The sequence below is a fragment of the Candoia aspera genome, chromosome 4, assembly GCF_035149785.1.
Source record: "Candoia aspera isolate rCanAsp1 chromosome 4, rCanAsp1.hap2, whole genome shotgun sequence".
Lineage (NCBI taxonomy): Eukaryota > Metazoa > Chordata > Lepidosauria > Squamata > Boidae > Candoia > Candoia aspera.
This window is the reverse complement of record NC_086156.1, coordinates 62,024,652-62,051,093: the sequence shown is the minus strand read 5'-3', so window position 1 is coordinate 62,051,093 and position 26,442 is coordinate 62,024,652. Positions and strand designations below refer to the sequence as shown.

The 26,442-nt window shown below is 36.2% G+C and overlaps 1 protein-coding gene across 1 annotated transcript; it reads left to right on the top strand.

Moving 5' to 3' along the window:
• Positions 1–23,544, top strand: MSANTD3 (Myb/SANT DNA binding domain containing 3). The gene is made up of 3 exons (XM_063304258.1): positions 1–517; positions 20,417–20,866; positions 22,455–23,544. Exons 2-3 carry the CDS (start codon positions 20,449–20,451, stop codon positions 22,862–22,864), a joined length of 828 nt encoding a protein of 275 aa, XP_063160328.1. The 5' UTR covers positions 1–517; positions 20,417–20,448; the 3' UTR covers positions 22,865–23,544.
• The last annotated feature ends 2,898 nt before the right edge of the window (positions 23,545–26,442 follow it).

Below are 26,442 nucleotides of genomic sequence, written 5' to 3'. Positions count from 1 at the left end.
CCTGTTCTACGTGCCCAAGTATGGGATTACAGATTTTTGCTAAGCAGCCGTTCTTCCCTAAGCTTTCCCACCGTGTCGGAATTTGAGAAGAGCAGGAAGGGGCGGCTAATAGTGCGGCGGTGGGAGGTGACAAAGAAGGTCTAGCCTTCCACCCCAGTCTCGAAGGGGGAGCAGAAAATAAAGGCCGGTAATGGTAGTGCTTTAAGAGTAAAGATTGCTATTATCTTTTAAAATCTAAGACTGCTGGAGTTGCAGTTGCAGAACATTTTTTTTCTTTGTGTCCCATTATTGGGTTTTAGGAAGTAGTGATAACAACAACACATACGTTCTGTTTGGATCCCGGCTTACGTGCCTCTATTTGTAAATCTACGACCGCTAGTGCGCATGTAAAGTGATGGGGCGTTCTTTGTCAGGCTAACACCTCTGCTTCCTTTTATCTAAAACAAGAAGAGGAAATCGGCAGGATCGAGGAGAACGGAAGGGGAAGTCTGAGAAGGCCTTCATGCACAGAAGCCTGGTAACATACGTGCATATATATTTGTGTTTATTTCGAGGAACAAACCGTTTCAGACAAACACTTTGAAATCCTCTCTCCCCCTCCCCGTTATCATTTGCCTTAGGCAACGCTTAGAACAGATAGACGGAGATTTATTTCTTTACTGTTGAGAGAGATCACAAAATAGTCTCAGAATTGAACAAAGTAGGGTATCACTGAATAAATGTATTGCTAATGTTATTTAATGTAAGCAAGGAGATTACCTACAGCTTTCTGAACTCTGACATCAATAGAATACTTTATTATTATAATTCAATTTGAATTAGTTGCTTTGGTTCTAAAGTTAAGTAGAACTATGATTTTTTAAAAAAAACTTGGTTTTTTTCCCACCTGTTTTTTTATACCTGTAAACACTGTGATCTTGAAAATGGCCAGGCAGACAGTGTTAAGATACGTTTACCTGTTAACAGGAATCTTGAGCAGAAGCTAGATTTTGTATTTTTGCATGTGATTTTTTTTCAAAGTTTGAATGCAACCAATTCTTCACATCTTAGTTATACAGTTATTTTTCTGGAAGTGAAGAACAGATTATACTTGTACTTCACTTATATATTTACATTCTTCCCTTGATTTTGCTTACATTTCTGTTTGGTTTATATACAGTACATTCAGCTTTCTCAGGTTTTACACATTTCTTTGGTATGCATGTCTGAGGACAGTGTCCAAGTGGTTATAAGGGTTCTTCAGGATGCACCTTTAGATACTAATACTCTCCCACACTGACTCCAAAGCTTCATACCTTGGCAATTCTGAAAGACCTCAAAGGGGGTGTGGCAAGAAGAGCTAACAATTGATCTGCTAACCATTTAGATCTGCTTGGGAATTGGTCTCTATAGATATACCTCCTATACCTGTTATTTTTAAAAAGGAAGGGAAGAGAAGTAGATCATGCTTAATTTTGCTTCTGTTCATCTGTTGCTTTTTCAGGGCATTTGGAGATGTCACATACTCCAGGCTGAGTATGGACTGCTGTATTACCAACTGATAATCACATTCACTAGAAGACTTATTTAAAAATATAAAAAACTCTATGAAGAATATGTCCTAAACCTGTTTAGGACAATTGCCTTAAATTTGCCTTTATTTGAGTTCCAATGTTCCAACAGCTAGTGGCTAGATGACAAAAACATACAGGGTAAGGCTCCTTGCTGTTTCAGAGAATTAGCAAATGACAGTTTTTTCCCCCCAAGACCAGCTAAAGCAACATATCCTGCTCCTCTGAACCCTAATGTTACCAAAGTTCTTGGTCTGCTTGCTTTGCTGATAATACATAGATTGGAGTACAGTGTCTAAATACAGAAATATGAGATATCTGTAAATCAATTTATTTCAATGGCCCTGTCAAGCAAGTAATTATTATTTTGTTCAGACAATATCCTACTTCAGCTTGGAAGCTTAGTCTGATTCAGTAATCTTCATTTGGGCAAAAAGGAGGTTTGACATAACCTGTTGAAGATGGCAGCATAAGGCATTAATTCTGTACTTCTAACAGTATTTTTATTTCCAATTGTTTATGTTCCACACTTAGGGAGTGTTAGGATATAAATAAATATAGGTAATCATATAACTTGGTTAGAAAATTATTTGAGAAGTTCAGGAGGAATCATCCACATCTATCAGAGGAAAGTTTAAGCCATTACTTATGTTATTGAACTTGATTCTCCCAAACTTCAAGTGACACCAGGGTTCAAAAAGAGGAAAAAATATTTGACTCAGCTGATGATGGAATATAAAAGCAATGATTCTGCAGAGCAGACATGCTAATCTGTCACCCGAAACTGTGTCTTAACCCATTATGTAAAATTAAATCCCTGGGCCTTTATTTTACTTTATATTCTCAATTTCATACTCCTCTATCATATTATTTATTCAGGTCTTCATGGTAATATTAATCTCTTATAAAGTGAGGTTAATGCTAATAATGCAGAGTCTATATGCTTATCTCACCTTTTATATTTTATTTTTCTGCTGCCCCTAAATATTTGTCTAGGAGAACATAAACAATATAATGTATTTTTGGATAGTGTTGACCGTATTGCTCAAAAGTCTTTTTCCTTTTCCTTTTGTTGAAACAAATAATTCAAATGATGACAATGCATCATCAATCCATTGCTGCAAATTAAGTATAGATTTTTCCTTCCAATGTTGCATAATAATTATTTTTGTCAATTGCCATGCCTGGGAAGTCCACAGTTCTTGATGCCTTGATAGACTCCAAATTCTAAGGATATGGCCAGAAAGTAATAATAATGCATGCATCTTTAACACTCAGTGATTGTTCCAGTCTTATATAATTGTAAATTAATAAATATTAACATTCCTATTAATTTCAGTCCAAAATATGGTAATGATGGGACAACTCCAATCCATATGAATTAATGTTCCAATTTTTTATAACATCTCCAATAGCAACATGACTGCAATCAACCCTTATTAGACAGACTCTACAATCAGTGATTAAAGTGTTTCCAGTATGTATGTGTAAATTTTGTTCAATCAGGAGTAGACTATTCTGGTTAAGCAAAGAGCAAGCAAAATAGTGTTCTGTGTCCTGTGTCTGTATTGAACACATTAAGCCAACATTCTGTGTCTACATTGGAAAAAGCATGTGAAGCTTTAGGATAATGAGCTCTCACAGGAGTAGGCTGAACCAAATGTTCCAATCAGATGAGATGACAATCAGATGTGACTTTATAGGAACCTTCCCCACCCCTTATGGACTTTTTGCATAAAACAGGAAAAAAATGAATTTATGATTTATGGTTTTGACAATTCCTAATAGCAATCCAGGGATGGAGTCATAGAGAGGAATGATTATCTCCTCTTCATTTACAACCTGTGGATGGTAATGATGGGGCCTAGGAGGAACCAGCAATCTCCCTGCCATTTATGTGAGTCTCTATAGTTGGAGTCAAGCATTGGAAGTCTACATCTTCTACTGTGCTGAAAGCTTGGTCATTCAAAGCCATCATTTGGAGTATAGCAGATGTGATCTGTTGTGGCTTTAGGCCATACTGCCTCTATCCAGCCAGCCACCCAGCCTTTAGCCTGCCAACTGCTCACTTATCCACTGTTGTGACATCTTGCTATGTTTTAAACTGTGGGTTTTGCTGCTGTTTCAGAACACTATTTGCCTTGTGTTGCCAGCAGATTCAAGGATGCCTGCTGATGCCTATGCATATATTTAAGCACCCCTGACATCAAAAAATGCAGCATGTACAGACAACATAGTATGGGACACCTAAATGCAGGCCCACATAAATTGTAGGGAGACTGCTGGTCCCTTGTAGGCCCTATGCCTATCATTATCCATTCAGCCAGTAATTCCCTCTCAAGCCCTAACCTATGTTTTATCAAACATCAAACAAGATGTTTAATAAAATTCATCACATCATGCATAAATAGCTTTGTTGTAAGAATCAGGCAAGCATAGTGCAAAAACAAGTGGATTCTGCACCCAAGAGGGACAAATGCTATGAACAACTCCAGACCTCCAGCTGAGTATGTGACTGACATGTAGTCAGAATGCACTAGTGGGGGTAGAGCATAGCAGGATATCTGCCACTGTTATTACCATCTACCTTCTGTACTAGAGGACCCAAGCATAAGTGGGTGGTGCTTCATGCTAGGATAATGCCAGATGAAGGACAGGTGGATATGACTCACATGGTTGAGCAAAACCTCACCTGCAGACTCATGGGTATCAACAGTGGGGCTCCACTATCCATGAATGTTAGCTGTATGGCTCACATTCTGCATCTGGCTGTACAGGTACTACTGGTTGCCCTTAGTCATACTCAAAGAAAAGTGTTGTAAGATTTCAGGATGCTTTATTTGTGGTGTAAAGGGGAGGCAGATATTTGACAAAATGTCAGTCAAGCTTTGTTTACCTCAATACCTTAATCTGAAGACTATTATGATAGAATGGAACTCCATCTACATGTTATTTAAGCAGCTTTGCATTAAAAATGGCAGCCAAGGAGCCATTTTAGTCTGGGTTTATGTCTCAGCATGGGACTGAAATGGCATTGGTTGCACTAGTGGGTGTCCTATGTCAGGATCTGAATCAGGGTAATGCACTCCTTGTGGTCCTTTTAGTCCCCTCAGTGGTATTTGATACCATCAGCTGTGGTGTTCTCTATTGCCTGTGAGGGCTAGTAGTCAGATACATTCTTTTGCAGCTGTCCGCTCCTTCCGTAGAGGGCAGCTTCAGTTGTTAGGAACAGGGGAAGAGAAGTTGGCCAATGGATGATAAATTGTGTAGTGCCACAAAGTTCAATTATTTCCCCTTTTGTTTAATATCTACATGAAGCAGCTGGGAAAGGACATCCTTCAGTTTGGGGTGCAGTACCATCAGTACACTGAGTTGATGCTGTGGTGGGTTTTTTTTTTAATTGCAAGATTTTATTCATTAAAAATTTCTACAAAAAAAAATTCTACAAGACATATATACAAGAAGATTTTTCAACAAAACAAATTAACAAAAAAATCAACATACATTTCTACATATCTTGCTATAATGTCTTACGATTTTAACTTTTCTTTTTCCTAAGGAAAATAGGTATGTCAACATATACCAATCATATAAATAAGTGGTTTCCAACTAAACTAGCTAAAGATATATATTAAAACCCCTAATATAACTCCCGATAATTTTGAACTCTTATTTTACTATTTATTTCAAAATATTCGCTTCTTTACAATACAAAACCCAATATCATTGCTTCATTTTCATCAATTGCATACAGGTAATCTAAAATTGGTTGCCACATTTCCTTAAATTTCAAAATATTATTATCTTTCATTAAACATATTAATTTTGCCATTTGTGCTAATTCGATAAGTTTTATTATCCATTCTTCCATTGTTGGAATAGTTTCCCTTTTCCAATACTGTGCATATACTAATCTGGCCACTGTGATCATGTAAAGCATCAAATTACTATATTTTTCTTGTTGATCGCCATCAAAGAGACCTAATAAAAAAAAAATCTGGTTTTTTTCCCATCTTTTTCTTAAAAATTTTCTGAAACATATCATGAATCTGTTCCCAAAATTTCTTTGCTTTGCTACAAGTCCACCACATATGATAGAACGTTCCTTCCATTTGCTGACATTTCCAACATGTATTTGAAGTGTTGTTATACATTCTTGCTAGTTTTTGTGGTGTCAAGTACCATCTAAACATCACCTTATAAAAATTTTCCTTTAAATTATAACATAATGAAAACTTTAAATCCTTAGTCCACATTTTTTCCCGTTTTTCTAATGGAATGTCATAACCAATATTTCTTGCCCAATTAATCATGCATGTTTTAACTTGTTCATTTTCTTGATTTGTTTGTAACAAGATTTTATACATTTTTGTAATAATATGATCATTATTTAAATATAATTGTTTTTCAAATTCTCATTCTTTTTTAAATTTATAGTTCTTTTTATCTAACTTAAATCGTTCATTTAATTGGAGGTAAGTAAGCCAATTACACATGTGGCCTTCATTTTGTAGTTCTTCCTGAGATTTTAGAATAGGCAGACTGCTTTGATCGAATTTTAATAGATCTTTATATCTTAACCATTTAGTCTGGTCCCCTAAGCTTTCTCTTCTTGACAGGGCTTCTAATGGTGATATTCAATTTGGTATATTAGGAAGTAGACTTTTTTTGTATTTGTCCCAGGTGTTAAGTAACGTTTTTCTAATAATGTGATTATTAAATTCTTTGTTCAATTTTACTTTTTCATACCAGATATAAGCATGCCAACCAAATTTAATTTCGTGTCCTTCTAACTGTAAAAGTTTTTGATCTTCCAATATTAACCAGTCTTTGATCCATAGAAAACAACAAGCTTCCAGATATAACTTAAGATCAGGTAATCCCAGGCCTCCGTTCTCTTTGGCATCTTGCAATAGTTTAAATTTAATTCTTGGTTGTTTTCCCTGCCACATAAATTTCAAAATGTCTTTTTGCCATAACTTAAAGGTTTTTTCATTTATCAAAATTGGAATTGTTTGGAACAGAAATAACATCTTTGGTAATATATTCATTTTAATTGCAGATATTCTTCCTAAAAGAGATAATTGTAACTTATTCCACCTCTCTAAATCTAATCTCAGACCACATTTTCTCATAGTTGTTGTGGAATAATGCATTATTATTAGCTGAAAGTATTATAACGAAGTATCTAATTTTCTTTTCTATTGTAAAGCCAGTTTTTTATTTTAAAATTTCTTGTTGTTTTTGGGTCATATTTTTACTCAATATTTTAGTTTTTTGGTTATTAATTTTAAGTCCTGCTACCTCTCCAAATTCTGTTATTTTTTTCAATAAATAGTCTATAGAATCTAATGGGTTTTGTAAAGTAAATACCAAGTTGTCTACAAATGCTTTCAATTTAAATACTTGTTTTTTAATTTTTATCCCTTCTATTCGTTTATCAGATCTTATCTCTCTAATAACTTCTAAGACAAGAATGAATAATAAAGGTGACAATGGACATCCCTGTCTTGTTCCCTTTTCTATTTTACACTTATCTGTTACTTCTTCGTTTACTATTATTCTAGCTTTTTGTGATGAATAAATTGCTTTGATCCCCCTTGTAAAGTCTTTTCCAAACTCCATTTTCTCCAATACCTTGATCATAAATCTCCAATTTAAATTATCAAAGGCCTTTTCAGCATCCAAAAATATTAAGGCTATTTGGCTTTCATTATGATGATATGCATATTCCAAAATATCTATCACTGTAATTGTGTTGTCTTTTATATGTCTTTTTGGAAGAAAGCCATTTTGATCTTTATTTATAATTTCTTGAAGGACTATTTTTAATCTTTCAGCTAATATTGCCGTAAAAATTTTATAATCATTGTTAAGCAACGAAATCGGCCTATAATTTTTAGTTAAAGTGGGATCTTGTTCTCCTTTTGGGATAAGAGTGATACTTGCTTCAGACCATGACTCGGGTATCTTGGACCTCATCAGAATCAAATTCATTAAATCTTTAAGTGGCGTTAAAATTTGTTCTAAAAATAATTTATAATAGCCCGTAGATATACCATCAGGGCCTGGTGTTTTTCCTATTTTAAGTTTTTTTACCGCATCTATAATTTCTTGGTTAGTAATCGGGCCATTAATACTGAGTTGTTGACTTTGTGTTAATTTGGGAAGATTTTGGTTATTAAGATACTTACCAATTTTTTCTTCTGAAATTTCCTGCTTTGAGAAGAAAGTGAAAAATGCTTTTTTAATTCCTTTGTTATCTACCACATCTTCCCCACTGTCTCTTATTCTAGTAATCATTTTTTTCTCTCTCTCTTTTCTTAATTTGTAAGCCAGCTATCTACTTGGTTTATTAGCAAACTCAAAATTTCTTTGTTTTGCATAGTGTAATTTTGTTTCCATATCCTTTATTGTCATAAGCTCAAGTTGTTGTTGTAACAGTTTGATTTGATATATTAAATTTTCGTCTGATAAATTTTCTTGTAATTCACTTTATTTTAATCTGATTCATTATTAATTGAACATTTTGTCAATATTGTTCCTTTATTTTATGGTTTAAAGATATAAAATGTCCCCTCATTACAGCCTTACTAGCATCCCAAACAGTTCTAATATCCACTTCATTATTCAAATTTGTATCAAAAAATTCTTTTAATTTCTTTTTACACTCCTCTGTTACTCCTTTTTTTAAAATACTCTCATTCAATCTCCATTTTGTACCTTTAGAGATCCTTATGAGTCTAACTTTCACTGGGTTATGGTCTGAAAATGTTTTTGGTAAAATTTCAGCTTTATTATTTTATTTGCTAAGTTTTTAGATACCCATACCATATCGATTCTAGAAAAGGATTTGAATGTATCAGAAAAAAAAGTACAGTCTTTCATTAAACCGTTTTTATGTCTCCATGCGTCTATCAAAGCTAAATTTTCCATTAATTAAAAAAAAAATTGGTAATTTTCCCTGTTTGTCTTTAATTTGTTTATCTGATTTTCTGTCTAATGCCGGTGTCGTAACCCCATTCCAGTCACCCATTACTATCCAGCTGGTATAAGAACATTTTAATAATTCTTCCATTAAATTCTCATAAAAAACCTTCGTGTCTTTATGGGGTACATATACTCCCACTACAATTATTTTCATATCTTGAATTTCAATTTCAATTCCTAAAAATCTCCCTTGATCATCAGAAAATAGCAAACATGTTTTAAATAAGGTTCAACATATACTACTATACCATTTATTTTCTTATTGTTTGCTGTTACAAATTCATTACCCAATTTTCTATTAAGTAAATACTTTACATCCATTTTTTTAATATATGTTTCTTGAAGACAAATAACATCATTGTTCAAATTTTTAAGATGGTGAAAGATTTTTTTCCTTTTTGGGGGACTATTTGCCCCATTGATGTTCCAAGTAATATAACTAATACCCATCACACCAGTAATTCTTCGGATTCTTTAGAAGTTGTAGCTGACTCTTCTCTGCTAGTTTCTTTGATATTTGTCTTAATATGGTCTAAATCCTTTTTGTATCTTTCTAGAAATTCTTTAACCTTGTGCATTGAATTCAACTTAAACCTCCTTTCCTGAAAGGTAAAGCTTACCCCCTCTAATTTCTCCCAGAGAAATGGTATGTTGTTTCTTTTCAACATTTCTGTTAAACCTACATATTCCTTTCTTTTTCTCAAAATTCTTATCGGTATTTCTTTAAGCACAATAATATCTTTTCCTTTAATTCTAATTCTATTGTCAAAGTGTGCATGTAATATAATCTCTTTAGTTTTTCTCCTTGAAAATTCAATCAATATGTCTCTAGGTTTATTATGTGTCTGTGCATATTTTGAATTTATATGAAACATCTTCTCAAATCTCATGTCCTAACAGCCAGGAACCACGCTGAGACAAGGAATAGGTCTCTAGTGTTTTATTACTGCTACATAACAGAGAATCCTAACAAACTGAAGAAGCGTGGGAAAAACCCAGACATATAAACCCCAAAGACTAAGGCGGGCCCAATCTGTGTCTCTTTGAATGGCCACCTAATTCCTCAGTACTACGCATGCGCTTTACAGCCTGGATGGGAGCCCCCTGCTCGCCATCCTCACTCATGACATCTCCTCTTCCATCTTATCTTCTTCCCAATTTAGTAAGTTTGCTAGTGTTTGGGCTATTATTTCCTCTATCTCATCCTCCTTTCCTTCTGGTATACCCCTAAACCTCAAACTGAATTCCTTGTCTCTTAGTTCTAAAAGAGCTATTCTGTCTAATTCATTTTATTTCTCTACTTCCAATTCTTCTACTCTTTCAATCACCTTTTTTATTTCACCATCTATTTTCTCATTTATTTTATCTAAATTTTGTTTCAATCATTTCTCAAAATCTTCAAAATGTTTTTCCAACATTATATTTACATTTTGCAAGATTGTTTGTGAAGTCTTTCCAGAAAACTCTTCAAACATTGCTCGAAGTCCATCATTTTCTCCTGCTCTGGATTCTCTTCTGTTTTGCCTCCTGGTATTCATTGTTAAAGTGTTCATATAATATACACGGTATTTTAAAGGTTATATCCCACCAAATCTACTATATGGTGAGAAGTAGTATAGTCGCAAGAAAATGGCTACTATATATTAATAATTAACTTGCACTCTGTTCCTGTAGTCCTTATTTTCTCCTTTTAATCCCTCTACAGTTCATCCACCCATTTTGAAATAAAGCGACTCACCAGGCTTTCCTGAGTCTCTACAGCTACATTTAGTCTCTTCTTTCTTCTAGTAAGTTGTAAAATAGCCAAGGAAGTGGGGTGGTCGAGGGTATTGTCTTTTAACAAGACGTTCAATTGCAGCTTTTGCTTAGCAAAAAGAAAGTGCTTCCCAGCTGAATCTCTACTTCGCAAAGAAATGACATCTGCTGTTTTTCTTGCTTGTCAGCTGTCCGGAGAGCACTTTCGCTTTCTCACTCACAGCTCCTTTCGCCAGAAGCTGCTTTCAATCTGGAAAAACCTTCCAACTCGTCATATCAAGCTGCAATGAGAACTCTGTCTGTAGAGCTTTGGTAGAGTTCAGCCCGACGCCATTGCTCCCACACCGGAAACCGACGCTGTGGTGGTTTTGTCTCCATATCTGAATTCTGTGAAGACTTCTGAATGGGACCAGACAGGTAGAAGTTGAACCCTAGCAAGCCAGTTACTGTTGGCACATCGTGATTCTTATTCTGCTCCAGAGTTGTGTCCCAAGACAGATGCATGGCAATAGGCTCCTGGACTCACACTTACTGCTTCATGAGAAGATGGAGGTTCTGGCTGGAATGGCCTTCCTCAGCTTCAGTTGGTGTGCCAGTTGCAACCTTACCTGGAAGATGAGGATATCACTGCAGTAATTCACACCCTTACGCTGCAACCTACGTGGGGCTACTTTGAAGGCTACTCAGAAACTACAACTAGTGAAGAATGAAATGACTTGCATATTGGCATGGGCTAGACATCAAGAATATATTACACCTGTGTTGTCCATGCATTGGCTACCACTAGGTTTCTGGGCACACTTCAAAGTGGTAGATTTGGCTTGGCATTTAAGTACTTCCAGGATCTTCTCTCCCAGCAGAATCAACTCTTTGGTACATTTTTCCTGGGAAAAGCTATTTATTGTTCCCTGCTTCTGTGAAGTAAGGACAGCCAAGGACAGGAGAAGTTGCTTTTCAGTTGCAGGCCTGCACTTGTGAAAGGGCTTTCCTCAAAAAGTAGATCTCCTTCCTTAATGGCATTCTAGATGCTAAAGATGGATCTCTTCCAGAAGGCAGTTGGTGTTTAAATTGTCACTATTGCATCAGTTGAGAGCCAGTTTGGTGTAGTGGTTGAGGCATGGGCTAGAAACTGGGAGACTATGAGTTGTAGTCCTACCTTAAGCACAAAGCCAGCTGGGTGTTCTTGGACTGGTCACACACCCTCAGCCCTAGGAAGCAGGCAATGCTTGCTTCTGAAATCTTGCTAAGAAAACTGCAGGAACTAGTCCAGGTAGTCGCCAGGAGTCAGCAAGGACTTGAAAACACCAAAACAAAGTCAATTATGAATTTGTACTCATTTTACTTTTATTAGAGTTTATATTAGATGATGGTTCAGAGAGAATCAGATTTGCAGTTATTTTGAGTTGTTTGATTTTTAACCTGGATGTTTTAATTTCAAATATTTTGTTATAAAGTTTTAATCACTGTAAACCACTGAGGGTTCTTGGTTGATTTAGCAGGTTATATACATATGATTAATAAATAACTTAATTAAACATGGGAAGGCAGATAGGGAAATATTTCCTTATCCAACAAGAGTGCAAGCTCATCTCAGAGGCTTTCTCTTCACTCAAGACATTTTCTAGAGGAAGTAGAAGTAGAGGAATCTTGAGTGCCATCTAAGTAGAAAAGTGGGAAATAAACTTGTTCTTACTTTGGGTGACCAATACTGAGATCTGGCATCAGTTTCCCAGAAGTGCATCACATTTGTTTTACTAGCTCCCAGAAAGGAGACCTTTTCCAGTGTAGGAGATGGGATGATTTCTCACTCATGCCTGGACATTGACTTGATGGAGCAATTGATTTTTCCCTAGATGAACCTTTGCTGTTAGACTTCCCCAACCAGTCACTGGAGAATGGTGGAAAGTTAATGCTTTCTCTCACACACTGGATCCCTGGCAGCCCACCCAATCCCCACTCCACTGAACAAATATTCACACATGACCGGTGATGATGATGGCTGTCACCAAATTCCCAGTGAGAGGAAGGATGCAGTGATTCTAGGGCCCTTCTATATGTTATGATATTGCTTCAAACGAGACAAACAGGCAAATGGATAGATGGGTAGATTTCATTGCTGGTTGCTAAGTTTACTACAGAGTTACATTTTTTGTTATGAGGAAATTAAAATTCATTGGTTTAAAGTACAGTTGTGTGGGGGTTCTGTGTTCTCTTGTAAGCAGAGATCACTTGAAATGTGTGTTTAAATTATTACTGAATAAAGCTATAAACTTTCTTGGAAAAGATCTGAAACAGTTACGTCATATGCTTTAATTTTATAACCCAAGGAGTGAGATACTCCAAAATGGCACTGGCAAAAATTTCTTTGTGCAGAAGAAAGGTATATTCACACTGAAAAGGATAAAGTGATTATTGTGGGGAGAAAAACATGAAAAGCAGTTGCCTTTACATTCAGGTTGCCATTCAATGTATATATGCTTGATTTGATTTGATCAATATTTTATATAGTTTTGAAAGTAAACAATTTTTAGATCCTCTCCAGTTGTTAATGTTATTTGGTAAGTTCTTTTAACAGATATCTACTAAATAAAATTCATCCAACATTTCTGAAACAATCAACATTTAAAAATTATTATCCATTGCACTTTTAAAATTCCTATGTAAATGTGAGTATCCTTACATTTAGTGGCTTCTTTTACTTAGTACTTTCAGTACTTTTCTATACTCCATATATTCAGTGTCTTTTTTTTTTAACTTAAATCACAGTTGTTAATGCTGAGAAGGATATCCAAACCACTAACATTCCATGTTATATCATTATGAATATTAGAAAGCAATTGCTTTCAGAAAGTCAAGAGAACAATTGACTGCAGAGGGATTTACTTTTCAATAGTTTTCATATGCACAACTAAGAGAAGGATTTAATATAGATAAAAAGGTAACGAATTGAACAACGTAAGACAGAATTTGAAATGTACTATGTACAAATGACGAACATGTGATCACAAAACTATAAACTTTTGTTAAGATTTGAAACAGAAGACAAGTTAAAGACTGCATGATAAAATGGGCTATGAATTTTTGTTATAATATGCAGATGTACAAATGGGACAGAATGTGAGTAAATGGGATGAAATTCACATTGTGCTATAATTTAAGAGAACTTTTGTAAAATGATGTGCTGTTGGTATATGACACCAGAGAAATTATCAAAGGTGTATAACGGTACTTCAAGTCAATGCTGGAAATACGAAAAACATGAAGGGACATTTTACCATGCATGATGGACTTGTCAAAAAGCCAGAAAATTTTGGATGCAAATATACACAATGATACAAAGAATTTTAAAAAGCAAAGCGATCATAAAAAACAAAGAATTTTATGGGTAACCAATTAGAAAAGTCTCAATGGAAGACTGAATTTATATATGGTAGCTGCAGCAAGATTATTATATGCACAGTGGTGGAGGAATACTGAAATTCCCACAATGGAGGAATGGATTATGAAGATGTCAGAATTGGCAGAAATGGCAAAACTGACCTGGTTGGTCAGGAACAAAACAATAAGTACTTTTATAAAAGACTGGAAAGCTTTTATGGACTTTTTGCTGAAAATGGGAAAAAATGGATGATTTATGGATTTGATGATTGAAAGGAATTAAATAAGGGGCTGAAGGGATTTTTGCAATACCAGAGGGAGGAGGGATAATGAGTTTGTTTATAACTTGAAAAGAAGGTCAGAAGTTGCTTATTTTTTCTGATTCTTGTTTCCTTAATTATCTTTCTTTTTCTGTTTTGTTTCTTGTACCTTTTCTTTTTTCATTTTTTTATATTTTTCTTATGTAAAAATCCGTTTGCTTTCGCCAAATGAACTGTTGGAAAATTAATAGCTTTGACATTGATCGTATCAGGGAATTTAAATACGTAAGAGTCTCCTTTAAAGCCTTGGTGACCTGGAACAAATAACAAAAGGCAGTAACTGCTCAGGCCCATAAGCTTTCAAACATTGTTCTGCATGCTACTCATAATTATGATAGCTAAGTCAACTGCTACCATGGTCACCTGCTGTATGGTGCACAGATTTGCTGCTATCATGATCCAAGCTCTACTGAGGCAGTGTAGTTTAATGTGCTCTGAGAACCCTGTTATGTACCTAACTTTCTGTTGATAGTGGAATCCAAACTAATCTACTTGCCAACCTGCATGCAGCTTGGAAGTTGAAATACTGGATTCAGTTACACTTTCTTGGTAGTACTCTAGTCTTGCCATGATCTTGCTGGACAATGTCATGTCCATAGTCAGGGCAGGCTCAGAGAAGGAGATTATTTGCCTCTTCCTAGCTGATGGATCACCAGAAGGGCTGCTAAATTTGTTGTAGTTGCAGTTGCTATAGCCACTTGATACTGAATTGTCCAGCAATTTTGATGATTTGCTTTACCATTCAGGTGAATTTGCCTGTGTATGCTCATTTTATTTCTCTTTGGGAAGGGGGGTGTATTCATTCCTTTTGGTTTGTATGATTTCATCATTGATCATAAAGTCAAATCAAATGAAATATTGGAACATATAGGTAGCCCTCAGTTACCAACAGTAATTGTGACCGAGAACTCTGTTCTTAAGCGACACGATCCTAAGGCGCAACATCATATGACCATGGTGACTTACAATGGCAGTTGCCATCATTAGGCGAATCCCACACGGTTGCAATGTCCCACAGTCACATGATTGCCATTCGCAACCTCCTGCCAGCTTCCCCATAGACTTTGCTTGTCGGAAGCCAGAAGTGAAGGACGCAAATGGACAGCACATGACGTCAGGATTCTGCAACACTGTAATTGTGAGCCAGTCACCCAGTGTCCAAATCACCGCCCAAATCACGATCACGTAACTGGGGACGCTGCGATGGCCGAAACTACAAGGACCCATTGTAAGTACTTCTCATTCAGTGCCATCATAACTTCTAATGGTCGCTGAATGAGTAGATTTTAAGTAAGGACTACCTGTAAAGGACAAAAGCCAGAACTGAATGAATAAACAAGGCAATAATCATTCCCACCCAAAAGAATGAAGGAAATACAGTAGCAGAAAGGAAGATGTCTTTTTAAAGAAAATCTACTTGTAGATCAGCAAAAATTCAGTGTTGTTATACATCCGTGGTACATTTTTCCACACATTAACAAATATAAAAAGAAAAAAAATAAATAATGTTAAAATTAAAATAAATATTAAAAAATAAAGAGACCAAGTATAACTTTTTTTTTAATCCGTTCAGTGGATAAAAACTGCCTGGACAAGTCCTTGTAGTTTTCTTGGCAAGGTTTTCCAGAAGTGGTTTGCCATTATCTCCTTCTTTGGGCTGAGAGAGAGTGACTGGCTCAAGGTCCCCCAGCTGGCTTTGTGCCCAAGGTGGGATTAGAACTCGGTCTCCCAGTGTCTTAACCACTACACCAAACTGGGTCTCCATAACTTTGTATGGTACTGGTCTTTCAGTATAAGCATAACTTAAGAATAACTTACAAGTATAAGTTTGACCTAGTACTGGTCTTTTAACAGTGACAGAGAGTTTTCTTTTTTAAAACTCAGAGCCTGAGAAAAGATTATGGTTATATTCCTTTCCAGCATTTTATAAGAGTGGTAGTATCAAGGACAGTTCTGTATTACTTTCTCAGCTGAAACAATTGCAACAGTGTGATGCTATTTATACCATTAAGTGCTAAGTATTAAGTAACCGTGTGATATTATTGCTACTATTAAGTATTCCCAGGATACAATAAGTAATGCTTTTGACTGAATAAATCAACATTTTAAAAAAATACTCTTTATTATATAATATTGAGTCAAATGTATATTTTTATATACAGGTAGTCCTTGCTTAATGACATTCATTCAGCGACCGTTCAAAATTACAGTGGCGCTGAAAAAAGTGATTTATGACCAGTCCTCAAAGTTATCGCCGTTGCAGCGCTGTCACAGTCACGTGATCAGAATTCGGGCGCTTGGCGGCCCACCCACGCTTAAGACTGCAGGGGTGCTTCAATTCCCCCCACCCACCTATCTCTCCCCTATTTCTTCCCTTTTGCCTGCCCTGCACCCTGCCTTGCAGGGCAGCAAGCAGCCCCAGAACCGCCTGGCTCTGGGGCTGCTTGCCACACCCCAAGAAGCCACAGCCACTCTAGCCCAGTCCCAGCCGCCCTCACCACCCTGCACTCCAAGACCCCTGCCACTCTGCAGTCCACTTCCCCAGCTCACCTTGCCATCTTCTCACTCCTGCTGTTGACAAGGTGTGCCCAGCCTGGTCCTTTGCACCAAGAAGCCCCTTCGTGCGAAGCCAGCAAAAGCAAGCCCCTTTGCATGAAGCTGGCAAAATCAAGCCACCACCAGTCCTAAAGAGACAATCCTTCACCCAGCAGCACAGAACAAAAGGTAAGCACCAGTCACCATTCTGTCCTATGCTGCCACCAGTTCTGGCAGGGGATGCGACCCATGCAAGCCCAATATCAAGCAGAGCCAGCCCTATCCCAGGCCAGTAGGGGGAAGACCGGAAAAACCCCTCAACCTTCCAGTTTGCACATCATCTCCCCTGATCATCCACAGTATCCTGTAATCTACACATAATTGGGGTCCACGAACTCAACTAGCCTTGGCACCATGATAGAAAAAAAAAATGTAAAAGCCTCTCTGACATCTTGAGATAATAGCAGTCCGATAATTGCACATAAATCTTCATTTTCTTCTGAAATCATGGAATAACAGAAGTATTACTTTAGATCAGCTCTAAAATTTGTTTTGGGCCACAGCATTTTTAATAGACAAGCAGGGTAGATACTAGTTATTTGCAGGTTGAAATAGAAATAATAGTTGCAATTCCCCATATTAACAAATCGATGGTTAAGAGTAAAAAATAATATTATTTTATATTGAGATTAATTCAATGATTTTTTTTTTCATATTTATTGGACACAGATAATGCTTGAGAATTATTGGCTCTCATGTTTCAAGTGTAAAATGACAGAGGGACTATTTCAGCATACGAAATGCAGCTGTTACACTATCACCCCATTTCAATTTAATATCCATACGTTTGTTAATATGGACTAAATGTGTGAATATGTTTCTGATTTATGTACCCCAAACCTGGAATTTATGAAGAATTATGGATTTATTGAATATAGGACATAGCAAAAAAAGTTGATCTTTACAGTGGAAAGACAATGCCATTTTATAGTCTTGCAAGAAGAGAATGTTCTTGGATATTGTGAGAGTGATGGCACAATAATAGTGTTCTCATAAGAAAAATTAGTTTTCAGACAAAAAAAGAAAATAAGGTCCATATCTTTGACACATAGCAGTGCTGTGCAGTGCCTATTGAAACAAACATCAAGTTCCTAAAAATGTATGTATCACTGTGTGGACAACAAAAGGGAACCATTGGAAAGCAGAGTTCCTGAACACAGCATGAACATCATATATCCAAGGATAGATGGTTCTTCAAGAAGTTTCTAGAAGGTGGCAAACCATCATGGAATAATGGGCATGTATTTGACGCGGTGGCGCTGCGGGTTAAACCGCTGAGCTGCCGATCGGAAGGTCGGCGGTTCGAAACCGCGCGGCGGGGTGAGCTCCCGTTGCTCGTCCCAGCTCCTGCTCACCTAGCAGTTCGAAAACATGCAAATGTGAGTAGATCAATAGGTACCGCTTTGGCGGGAAGGTAACGGCGTTCCGAGTCGTCATGCTGGCCACATGACCCGGAAGTGTCTATGACAACGCCGGCTCCAAGGCTTAGAAACGGAGATGAGCACCGCCCCCTAGAGTCGGATTCAACTGGACTTTACGTCAAGGGAAACCTTTACCTTTACTTATTTAAATAAGTCAGTATTTTTTGCTGTCAATCTTGCAGTGTAGACTTGATCACTCTTGCTCTGTAAAATAAGTTAAAATTGCACCTGTGACATGCTTCAATTGGCCCAGTATCCAGCAACATGTAAAGTTCTGGGCACTTCATGTTTTGCCTGTGTTCAACCATTGCTGTTGTAAGCTGCACTAGCTTCCAGTTGCTTTCCATGTGCAATTCAAGGTGCTGGTTATCACCCTTAAACCCTGAATGGCATGGGGCCATGTTATTTGCAAGATGCTTCTCCCTGATGGTATTCACCAGTCCTACCAGGTTAGAGTGGGCATAATCCAGGGCCCTTTCCTGAAATGTTGCCATCTGGTGGGACTTCAAAGAAGCACCTTCTCTGTTGCTGTCCCAATCATTTGGAACAGTCTCCCTCCTGAGATTTGAAGACCTCTACCCTATTAGCCTTTTAGAGGACTCGGAAGACCTAGCTCTCCACCCAGGCTTTGGCTAGGTAGTAGCCCAGGAAATGCAAGTGTGTGTAGAATTCATGGGAATTTTGGTGGTGTGGTTGGGATATATATTGTTGTCATGGGGTTCGTTAGGTTTTATTTATTACATTTTATTGGATATTATTGTGAACTGCCTAGGATTATCTTTTATAAGATAAACAGCCACATAAGTTTCTAAATAAATAATATAATAAATAAATGTTGGTGTGCCAAATAAGTGAACAATGATAGAGTGAGGTTTTGTGACTTAAGAAAAAGAAGTAGAAAATCATTGCAATTGACAGCTAACTGGATCAACAAATACAAAATCTGAAAGCTTGAAAAACTCACTTCTATGTACAAGACTTAATGAATCGAGAGGAATTGTGCAACCTCAAAGCTTTTCATGACTGAGAAGGAATGAACCATACCATGAGTTGCAGGATGGTAGATGCCATCAGTTCTGTGAAAAGAACAGCTTTAGTTAAACCATATTGACCAGATGAAAGAAAGAGAATCCTGTTTAATGTACTCTTTGTAAAAACTGATCACAAAACAAATTAGAGTTACTTTAGTTGATGAACTTACGCCATATGAAAGATTGTTATGAATTAATAGGAAAAAAGATTTAAATTGCCAGGGTTAGGAAAATTCAATGGAATGAAAATAGAAAATCTGTATTTAAACCAAATAATTATTTTTATTGATGTATTTTCAGATCATTAAAATGTTTATAGCCCTCTGAGTAAATCTTAGGGTAGGATTCAGAGGTAAATCAGTAAATACTAATAATTCTCATAAATACTTTCAGATATTAAATATATTTCTTCTTGGAATTACAGAGTAGTTTCAGGGCTGATTTTTGTCCAAGAAGATTCAGATTTAAAGCAATGGTGATTACCCCTTCATTTGTTTTTTCTATGTGATAAGTTACAGTATCAATGTTATTGCAATAGATTGTGTCAGATACATATATGCCTTACTTTAGCATCTTTAACAGAAAATCTGAATTTGTATGATGAACACAGACTCTCCCAAATGGAAGACTAGCTGTTACTTCATGATAGTAAATTCCTTGGTTAAAAAGTTAAAAAAATTAGGAATAGCAGTGATATTCGGGTTGCTGCAGAATTTCATGTACACCTTTTTAAATACATACCGGGAATTAGCTCAAATGATGGAACATGAATATTTTACTTCCTTTAGAATATTCTATCCTGTAACAGAATTTGTATCTTCTCCAAAATAAAGTATAAGAGAAATACAGTATCATGTCCCCCAATTCTTGACAGCTGCTATTTGAATTTTGCTTTTTAGAAGAGTTAAGAGGTGTAGCAGTTATTGCCATCTGTAAGATGGTTTTACTGGTTCTAAAAGGCCATCTAGTCCAGGTTTCTGTCTGTAGAGGTTGTTGGCCAGATGCCCTTCGGAGGCTTGTAATTAGGGCATGAGGAACAATGGCCATTATTTGCTAGTATTCAGAGCTATATTGCCTCTGAACGTGGACACGCCAATTAGCTGCCTTTGTGGCTAATTGGAATTGAGAGGTTTTATTTTCCATGCATTTTTAGACTAACAAACCAAGTGGCCATGACAACGTCTTGCAATGGTAAGATACAAATTGTTTGAAATTGCACCAACTTTTGTTTGAACCCACCTGACTGTGATTGTACAAATTGGCTGAGTCATATATCTTTGCTGTGAGTATGTGAAAATTACATTTTATGATTAAAATGTAGATACTTTAAAATAATTCAGGTTTCTAAATCTAAAAGCATTCCTATTGAATTTCAGATTGCTTTGATATCCTGGGAAATTGACAGAAAATGCAAAACAGTGAAGTAATAAAGCCTGCCAAATACTTTTCTGAAGTGGAGAAGAGTGTGCTGCTGGCATTAGTTGAGAAATATAAATATGTACTTGAGTGTAAAAAAAGTGATGCAAGGACTATTGCACTGAAACAACGGACCTGGCAGGCCCTTGCTCATGAATATAATTCCCAACCAAATGTATCACTCCGAGACTTCAAGCAGCTGAAGAAATGCTGGGAGAACATCAAGGCTCGGACAAAGAAAATAATGGCACATGAAAGACGAGATAAGGTAAAAAGATGTATTAGTCCACTTATAAGTAATCACATCCTAGGAAAAGAGAAGATCACCAACATGATACCAGAGCAAGTATACTTTTTACAGACTCCACCAGAAGAAGATTCTGAGTATCAGCCTGAAGCTTCCAGCCAAGGTACGGTTGTAATCTAGTGACCTGCATTAAACAGTTTCTTCCTATTTCAAAAGTAGATAGAATATTTGCACTGCATTTATCCAATGATACCTCTAATGGCATCAGTTTCAGAGTGTAAGCAAATTTGCATGTTTTACTTCACTGTACAATTAGTGAGACATAACTCACCGTTCATAGCTCCAAATAACAGGAAGACCATTCCTGAACTGTGTCTTAGATGTAGCAGGACCACCGTCTTTTTATCTTAAAGCAGGTGATGTTTTTTTTAAAACAGGACAAGAAGAATGGAGTCCATCCTAAACATAGGGGCAGGGATTCCAAAAACTGCAGGGGGTAGAGCGCAACCTTTACATTATTATGGCTGGTATCATAGCATACACATGGGTGAGACCAGGATTTACTGAGTTTTCCTGATGGGAGGGGCAATCTGGAGTTTCTAGTTGTATTTTAACTATGTTAAACTTTTTTTAGGGTTTATACTACATTTCTGGCAAGTTTGTAGGAGCTGTGTAGCTCTGGGATCTCAGGTTAGCCCCCTGTATTTTAAAAGAAGAAATTTAATTTTTTTAAATTTTTGTTTAAAAATTTTAAACTTGCTTTTTGATGCCATACATTTATTCCCAATTGGTTAGATTTTTTAAATTATTAATAATAAGCTTTAATACAGAGTAGTATTTTAAATATGTGCATATACAAGTTAGTATAATATTTTAGTAGTGTTTTGTTTTATTAAAAAATTATAGAAAACATATTGCAATTGGAGTCTATAAAAGTAAAACTTAGTCTTTTCTTCCAATAAGTAGTAATACAGCTATGAAAATCACACTGATTATTTAATGTATATGCATCCTAATAAACAACTTAAAAACTTTGTTTAATGTTCAAGCATCTTAATTGAAACATCTTTGGGTAGTTTTTTCCTTGTCATTAACAGAAAAGGTACTTGTGTATAGTTATACAAACAAGAGAAGTTAGGACAACTCTACGGACCCTTTCAGTCCATAGAGTTCAAAGTGCCTAAGATGGACAACATTTCAAAATTGACAACTTCTTGAACCCAGAAATAAGCTTAAATTGCTGTATATTTCCTGTTCTGATGAGCTAGATGAATTTCAGCCTTACTCCCAAGCTTGGAACTGGGGTGAAGTAGGAATTCTGAAACTGTATCTACCCAACATTCCAGAAGTGAAACATTTTCAGAAGTGAAAATGCCATGCATAAACATTTCTTTCCAATTGCCTTCGGATTTTTGGGTGGAAGGGCTGCCCCCAAACCTACAATATGTTTGTAATTTCATATTGTCCTGGTGTAGACAATTGGCATCCTGAATATGTATTCATGGAAGATTACATAAATTGTTCTAGTTGTGCAATGTCATGCTTATTTTTCACACTGAATTCTTAACACTTCCTATAAAATGCTTTTTCTTCATAACAATAGTTCAACTAATTGTGACTTGCCAAGGGCATTCAGTAAATTTCATACCGAGAATGGGAATCCAGGTTTTCCAGATACACTCTTTCCACAATGCCACATTAGAATGTTTAAGAAGTCATACAGTTGTTGACTGTTCCTTTTATTTTCCCAGAATCATTCAGTGTTATAAACAGAGAACCATGTGATGAAGAGAAAGAACTTGTACATTTCCAGGTATGTGAAGGTACCTCACAGTCTGAGCCTTCCTGTTCAGCAGTCAGAGTAACTGGCAATAAAAACTTCAGAAATAAAGCTGCTCAAGAAAGTGATTTGAAAAAGATGCATGAGGAGGAACACCATCAGCAAATGTCTATTTTGCAGTTGCAACTGATACAAATGAATGAGGTGCATGTGGCAAAAATTCAGCAGATAGAAAGGGAATGTGAGATGGCTGAAGAAGAACACAGAATCAAGATGGAAGTGTTCAACAAAAAGAAAATGTACTGGGAGAGGAAACTTCAAACTGTTACAAAAGAATGGCCTGTTCCATCTTTTAACAGGCCATTCCCTAATTCACCCTAATACATGCAGCAGCCAGTGGTCCATCAGACTGAAGTGACTTGATCATTAGAAAACAGTTCAAGGGTTAGGTTCAATTCCTGTGTTTAGAATGACAGAATAGCTGTCTGTTGGCTGTGAACAAATGTCAAGAAGGACCTAAAATAAGGTTTAGGTAGGTTTTAATTTAATAAAACAACAAAGAAATCTCCATTTTTTTGGAGGCAAAATGTTGATGTAACTCCTGATGGGACTTCCAGGTATACCCAGTAAACGCAGTCTTTTCCATGGTGGCCAGTTTGTTCCAGCTGGGTATTTTATGTTATTTTATTTTTGTAGCTGAATTTTTCAATTATTTATGGGTGAAGGTATCTTAAGGTACAGTTGTTAACAGTTGTACAGTGACCCAGTTGAATTATTAAGCAAGGTGGAAAGGGTGATAATTCAGCACTTGCTGTACAAGAAAAAACAATTAAAAGCTTTCCAACAACTGTCTGATTGGCTGTCTGTTCAGTCAGTTAAAATTGTGGAATCCTAGGAAAGTGTGTTCCCCCCTTTCTCCCTTCACTTCTGTCCTGACAGACAATCTAGTCTGTTGCCCTTGATTTGCGCTGCATGGCACGATCAGCCCACCAGCTGGTAAAACTCATTCTGGCATCTGGCCTGCAGCAAAGAAAAACAGCCCATTTCTATTTGCAGCCCAGTCCTATGCATGTTTTATCCAAAGGCATGTAGGGTTGCAATTTAATTTTGTACAGATTCAGTTTGTGACTGTTTGTGGCTTCCTGCTGCCATGTGCACACATACTACTGGACACATGTTTACCAGCATACAATTTTTGAAGCAGCCCTTGAAGAGCTTTTACCTTTGAACACAGGTCACCAGGAGTAGGGGGAAACAAATACAATATGAAATAGAAACAAAACTATTCCAGTTTTAAATTAGCTAGTAGCCTGGAATCTCTACAATTCATATGTAGCATTATTAATTAAGACTAATAAGCAGAGCTGGTAGGTACTAGCATTTTTTCACAGTAGGAAATCTGTTGTGCTCATTGGGTTTCCAACAAGTCCAAAGTGTTTTCCTTCTGGGGATTTCTAGAAACATTTTTTTTCACTCCATGAATTGCTGCTAATCACTGACTTGGAGCTTATTTAAGAACACTATGAAAGCTTTTCAATATCAGCATAGTAGATTAAAGTTGTTATTCATAGGAAAGTACCAGTAAACCACAAGTATGGAAACAACCGATTTCTTAAGGCTCAACCTCATGGCCACATAATCCTGATGGACCATCCCAACTTATTCTAATTACTTATTCTATTCTCCCTTTGGGTAGTTCCAAATTAACAAAAGGGAAGTGCTTTTCCCTCCTGTTTTGTAGGTTGGGATTGTAATGAATATTAGATGGTCATGAGCAACCTGAATGCAGAATCTAAACATTTGCTCAGTGACCTGTTGACTAGTTTGTGTGTTGAATTTGTCGAACAGTGGAGGCTCATCCTTTATAGAAAAGGTTCAAAAAGGCCAGCACCTCTTGCTGCCCCAGAGTGGGCAAAACCAAAACATTTAAGAATTTCTTTGTTTTTTGGATTTGGATAGACTAGGAGGCAAAAACCCTTGTAGACTTTAAAGCAAATAACATTATTTCTTAACACAAATCTGTTTTTAAAAAAGTCGGTTCAAATTTTGCACCAAGTAAATCTAAATTTTGTTACTGGTATAAATAATACTATGTATTTCCATAGTATACATTTATTTCATTTTTCTAATCATGGGAAATTGTGCCACGCAGAGCACCTGACCACTGAGAGCAGAAAATTCTGGATTAGAGATTCCACTGTGCATTCAACACATACATTAAAGTTATATTTGCAGCTACAGTGACTGTATTGGATTATGTCTTAGATACTGTATTTTGTCACTTTTCTTCTTGAGTATGCAGTACACAAAGACCCAGTTAATATTTCTGGAGAAATTAAAAATTGGAATACAATTTTGCATTTACCTACAAAAAAGCAGACTATTAAATTAAACTAAAAGTTAATGAAATGAAATCCGAGTTTTACACAACAAATGAGTGCCATTTAATTACTTCTATATTTCCAAATAATTGTGTGATTTTCCAGTAGCATTTCTTGTTGCCTAGTCCAGTTGTTAATATGATAAAAATATTAATTTTGTCTTTGAATCTTAGTTTGTTCTAAACTTGTGTTTATTCATTTTTAACCATTGAACATTGGGAAAAAAATCTTTTCAAGATTGACTGTCTTATTGAACGGGATTGTGGTCTGTTTTAAATTATTTTTTTAATTTGCTATTTTTAAATAAACCAAACAAAACAAAAATAAGGGAATTATTTTAAAAACACCAAATAAATGGGGGAAAGACCCAAAGAATCAATATTAAGACAAGTGGCCTGAAAATAAAAGAGAAAGTAAGGCACGTAATGATCTAATTCTACCATATCTGAAACTAGTATAATAAAACCAAAATCCAAAGAGCTACATTAAGCACACTCAGGGGATTGAGCAAACTGAGACTTTTCAAAGGTTATGCCAACCATTGTTTAATGCAAGGGATGGAATGTAATCATTCATGAAGGTGTAAGGTTGTATGGATATTTGTTCAATATTCAGTATGTCTTTTTAAACTTCTAAGATGGCTCTTTGCACTACTGATACTTAATCTGTATAGTTCTGAATTATAATTTCAGTTCAAGGCTCTGCATATTGTAGAGCAGGCTATTTAACATTATAGATGAGAGTTGCATCTCACAAATGCAAACTTGTGATCTACCAAGCTGAATGCAGTGACTAGCACTCTTGAAGTGTGTTTAGCTTAGTGGGTCACCAGTTGTTCAGATTTGTATTCATTTTATATTCCATTTCTAGTAAATGTCCCTTGATATGTAGCATATTGTTCTGATCATGCGATGTCTTGATTTCTATCACTAGATAACATTAGAGTTTGTAAAATGTCAAATATTAGCATGGGCAAAGAGAAAATCTTGAAGTAGCAATATAATGAAGATGAGGCATCCAAATAACAATTTGTTGAGTATCTCTTTTTCTGTCACCATGTTCACCAAATTCTGGTTGTGTAAGTTTATGGCTGGGTACACATACTATCCTAGGCTAAAATATGGTTTGTTCAGTTTGGCTTAGCCATTTTGGCTTGTAAATCAGAGTTTATGGTTTAGCATTATGTATGATCATGTGAGGAAGTCCCTAAGATCATGAAGGCTATGGTTGGACATTTGTAGTTTGACTTACTGACACAGTGGCAGCTATGTGAGCAGTGTTTGTTCTCCCTTTGCCAATGTGAATCTGTGGTTTGGGATTACAAATAATTTTACTGCATATTTGAAATGTGATTTAAAATGACCTATGCCATTCTAGAGGTTAACATTTGACCAAGTAGTTTGCGTGGCTTCAATATTGGGACAAATAGGACAATTCCATCATTTGTTTCCTGGGTGTTCTATACTGAAAAGACTTACTGGCTTGAAGACTAACTGGCTTGAATCAAATCCTTTCAGATTTAGCCATTTTGTTCCAAATTTGAGGATGAGTTGACACTACAAGTCAAGCTATCTACTT

What these genes read in the sequence shown, in the direction of transcription:
- MSANTD3 (XM_063304258.1), top strand. Translation starts at nt 20,449, where the DNA reads ATGCAAAACAGTGAAGTAATAAAGCCTGCCAAATACTTTTCTGAAGTG. An exon ending in GCCTGAAGCTTCCAGCCAAG is followed by an intron (nt 20,867 to 22,454) that starts GTACGGTTGTAA and finishes TTATTTTCCCAG; the next exon opens with AATCATTCAGTGTTATAAAC.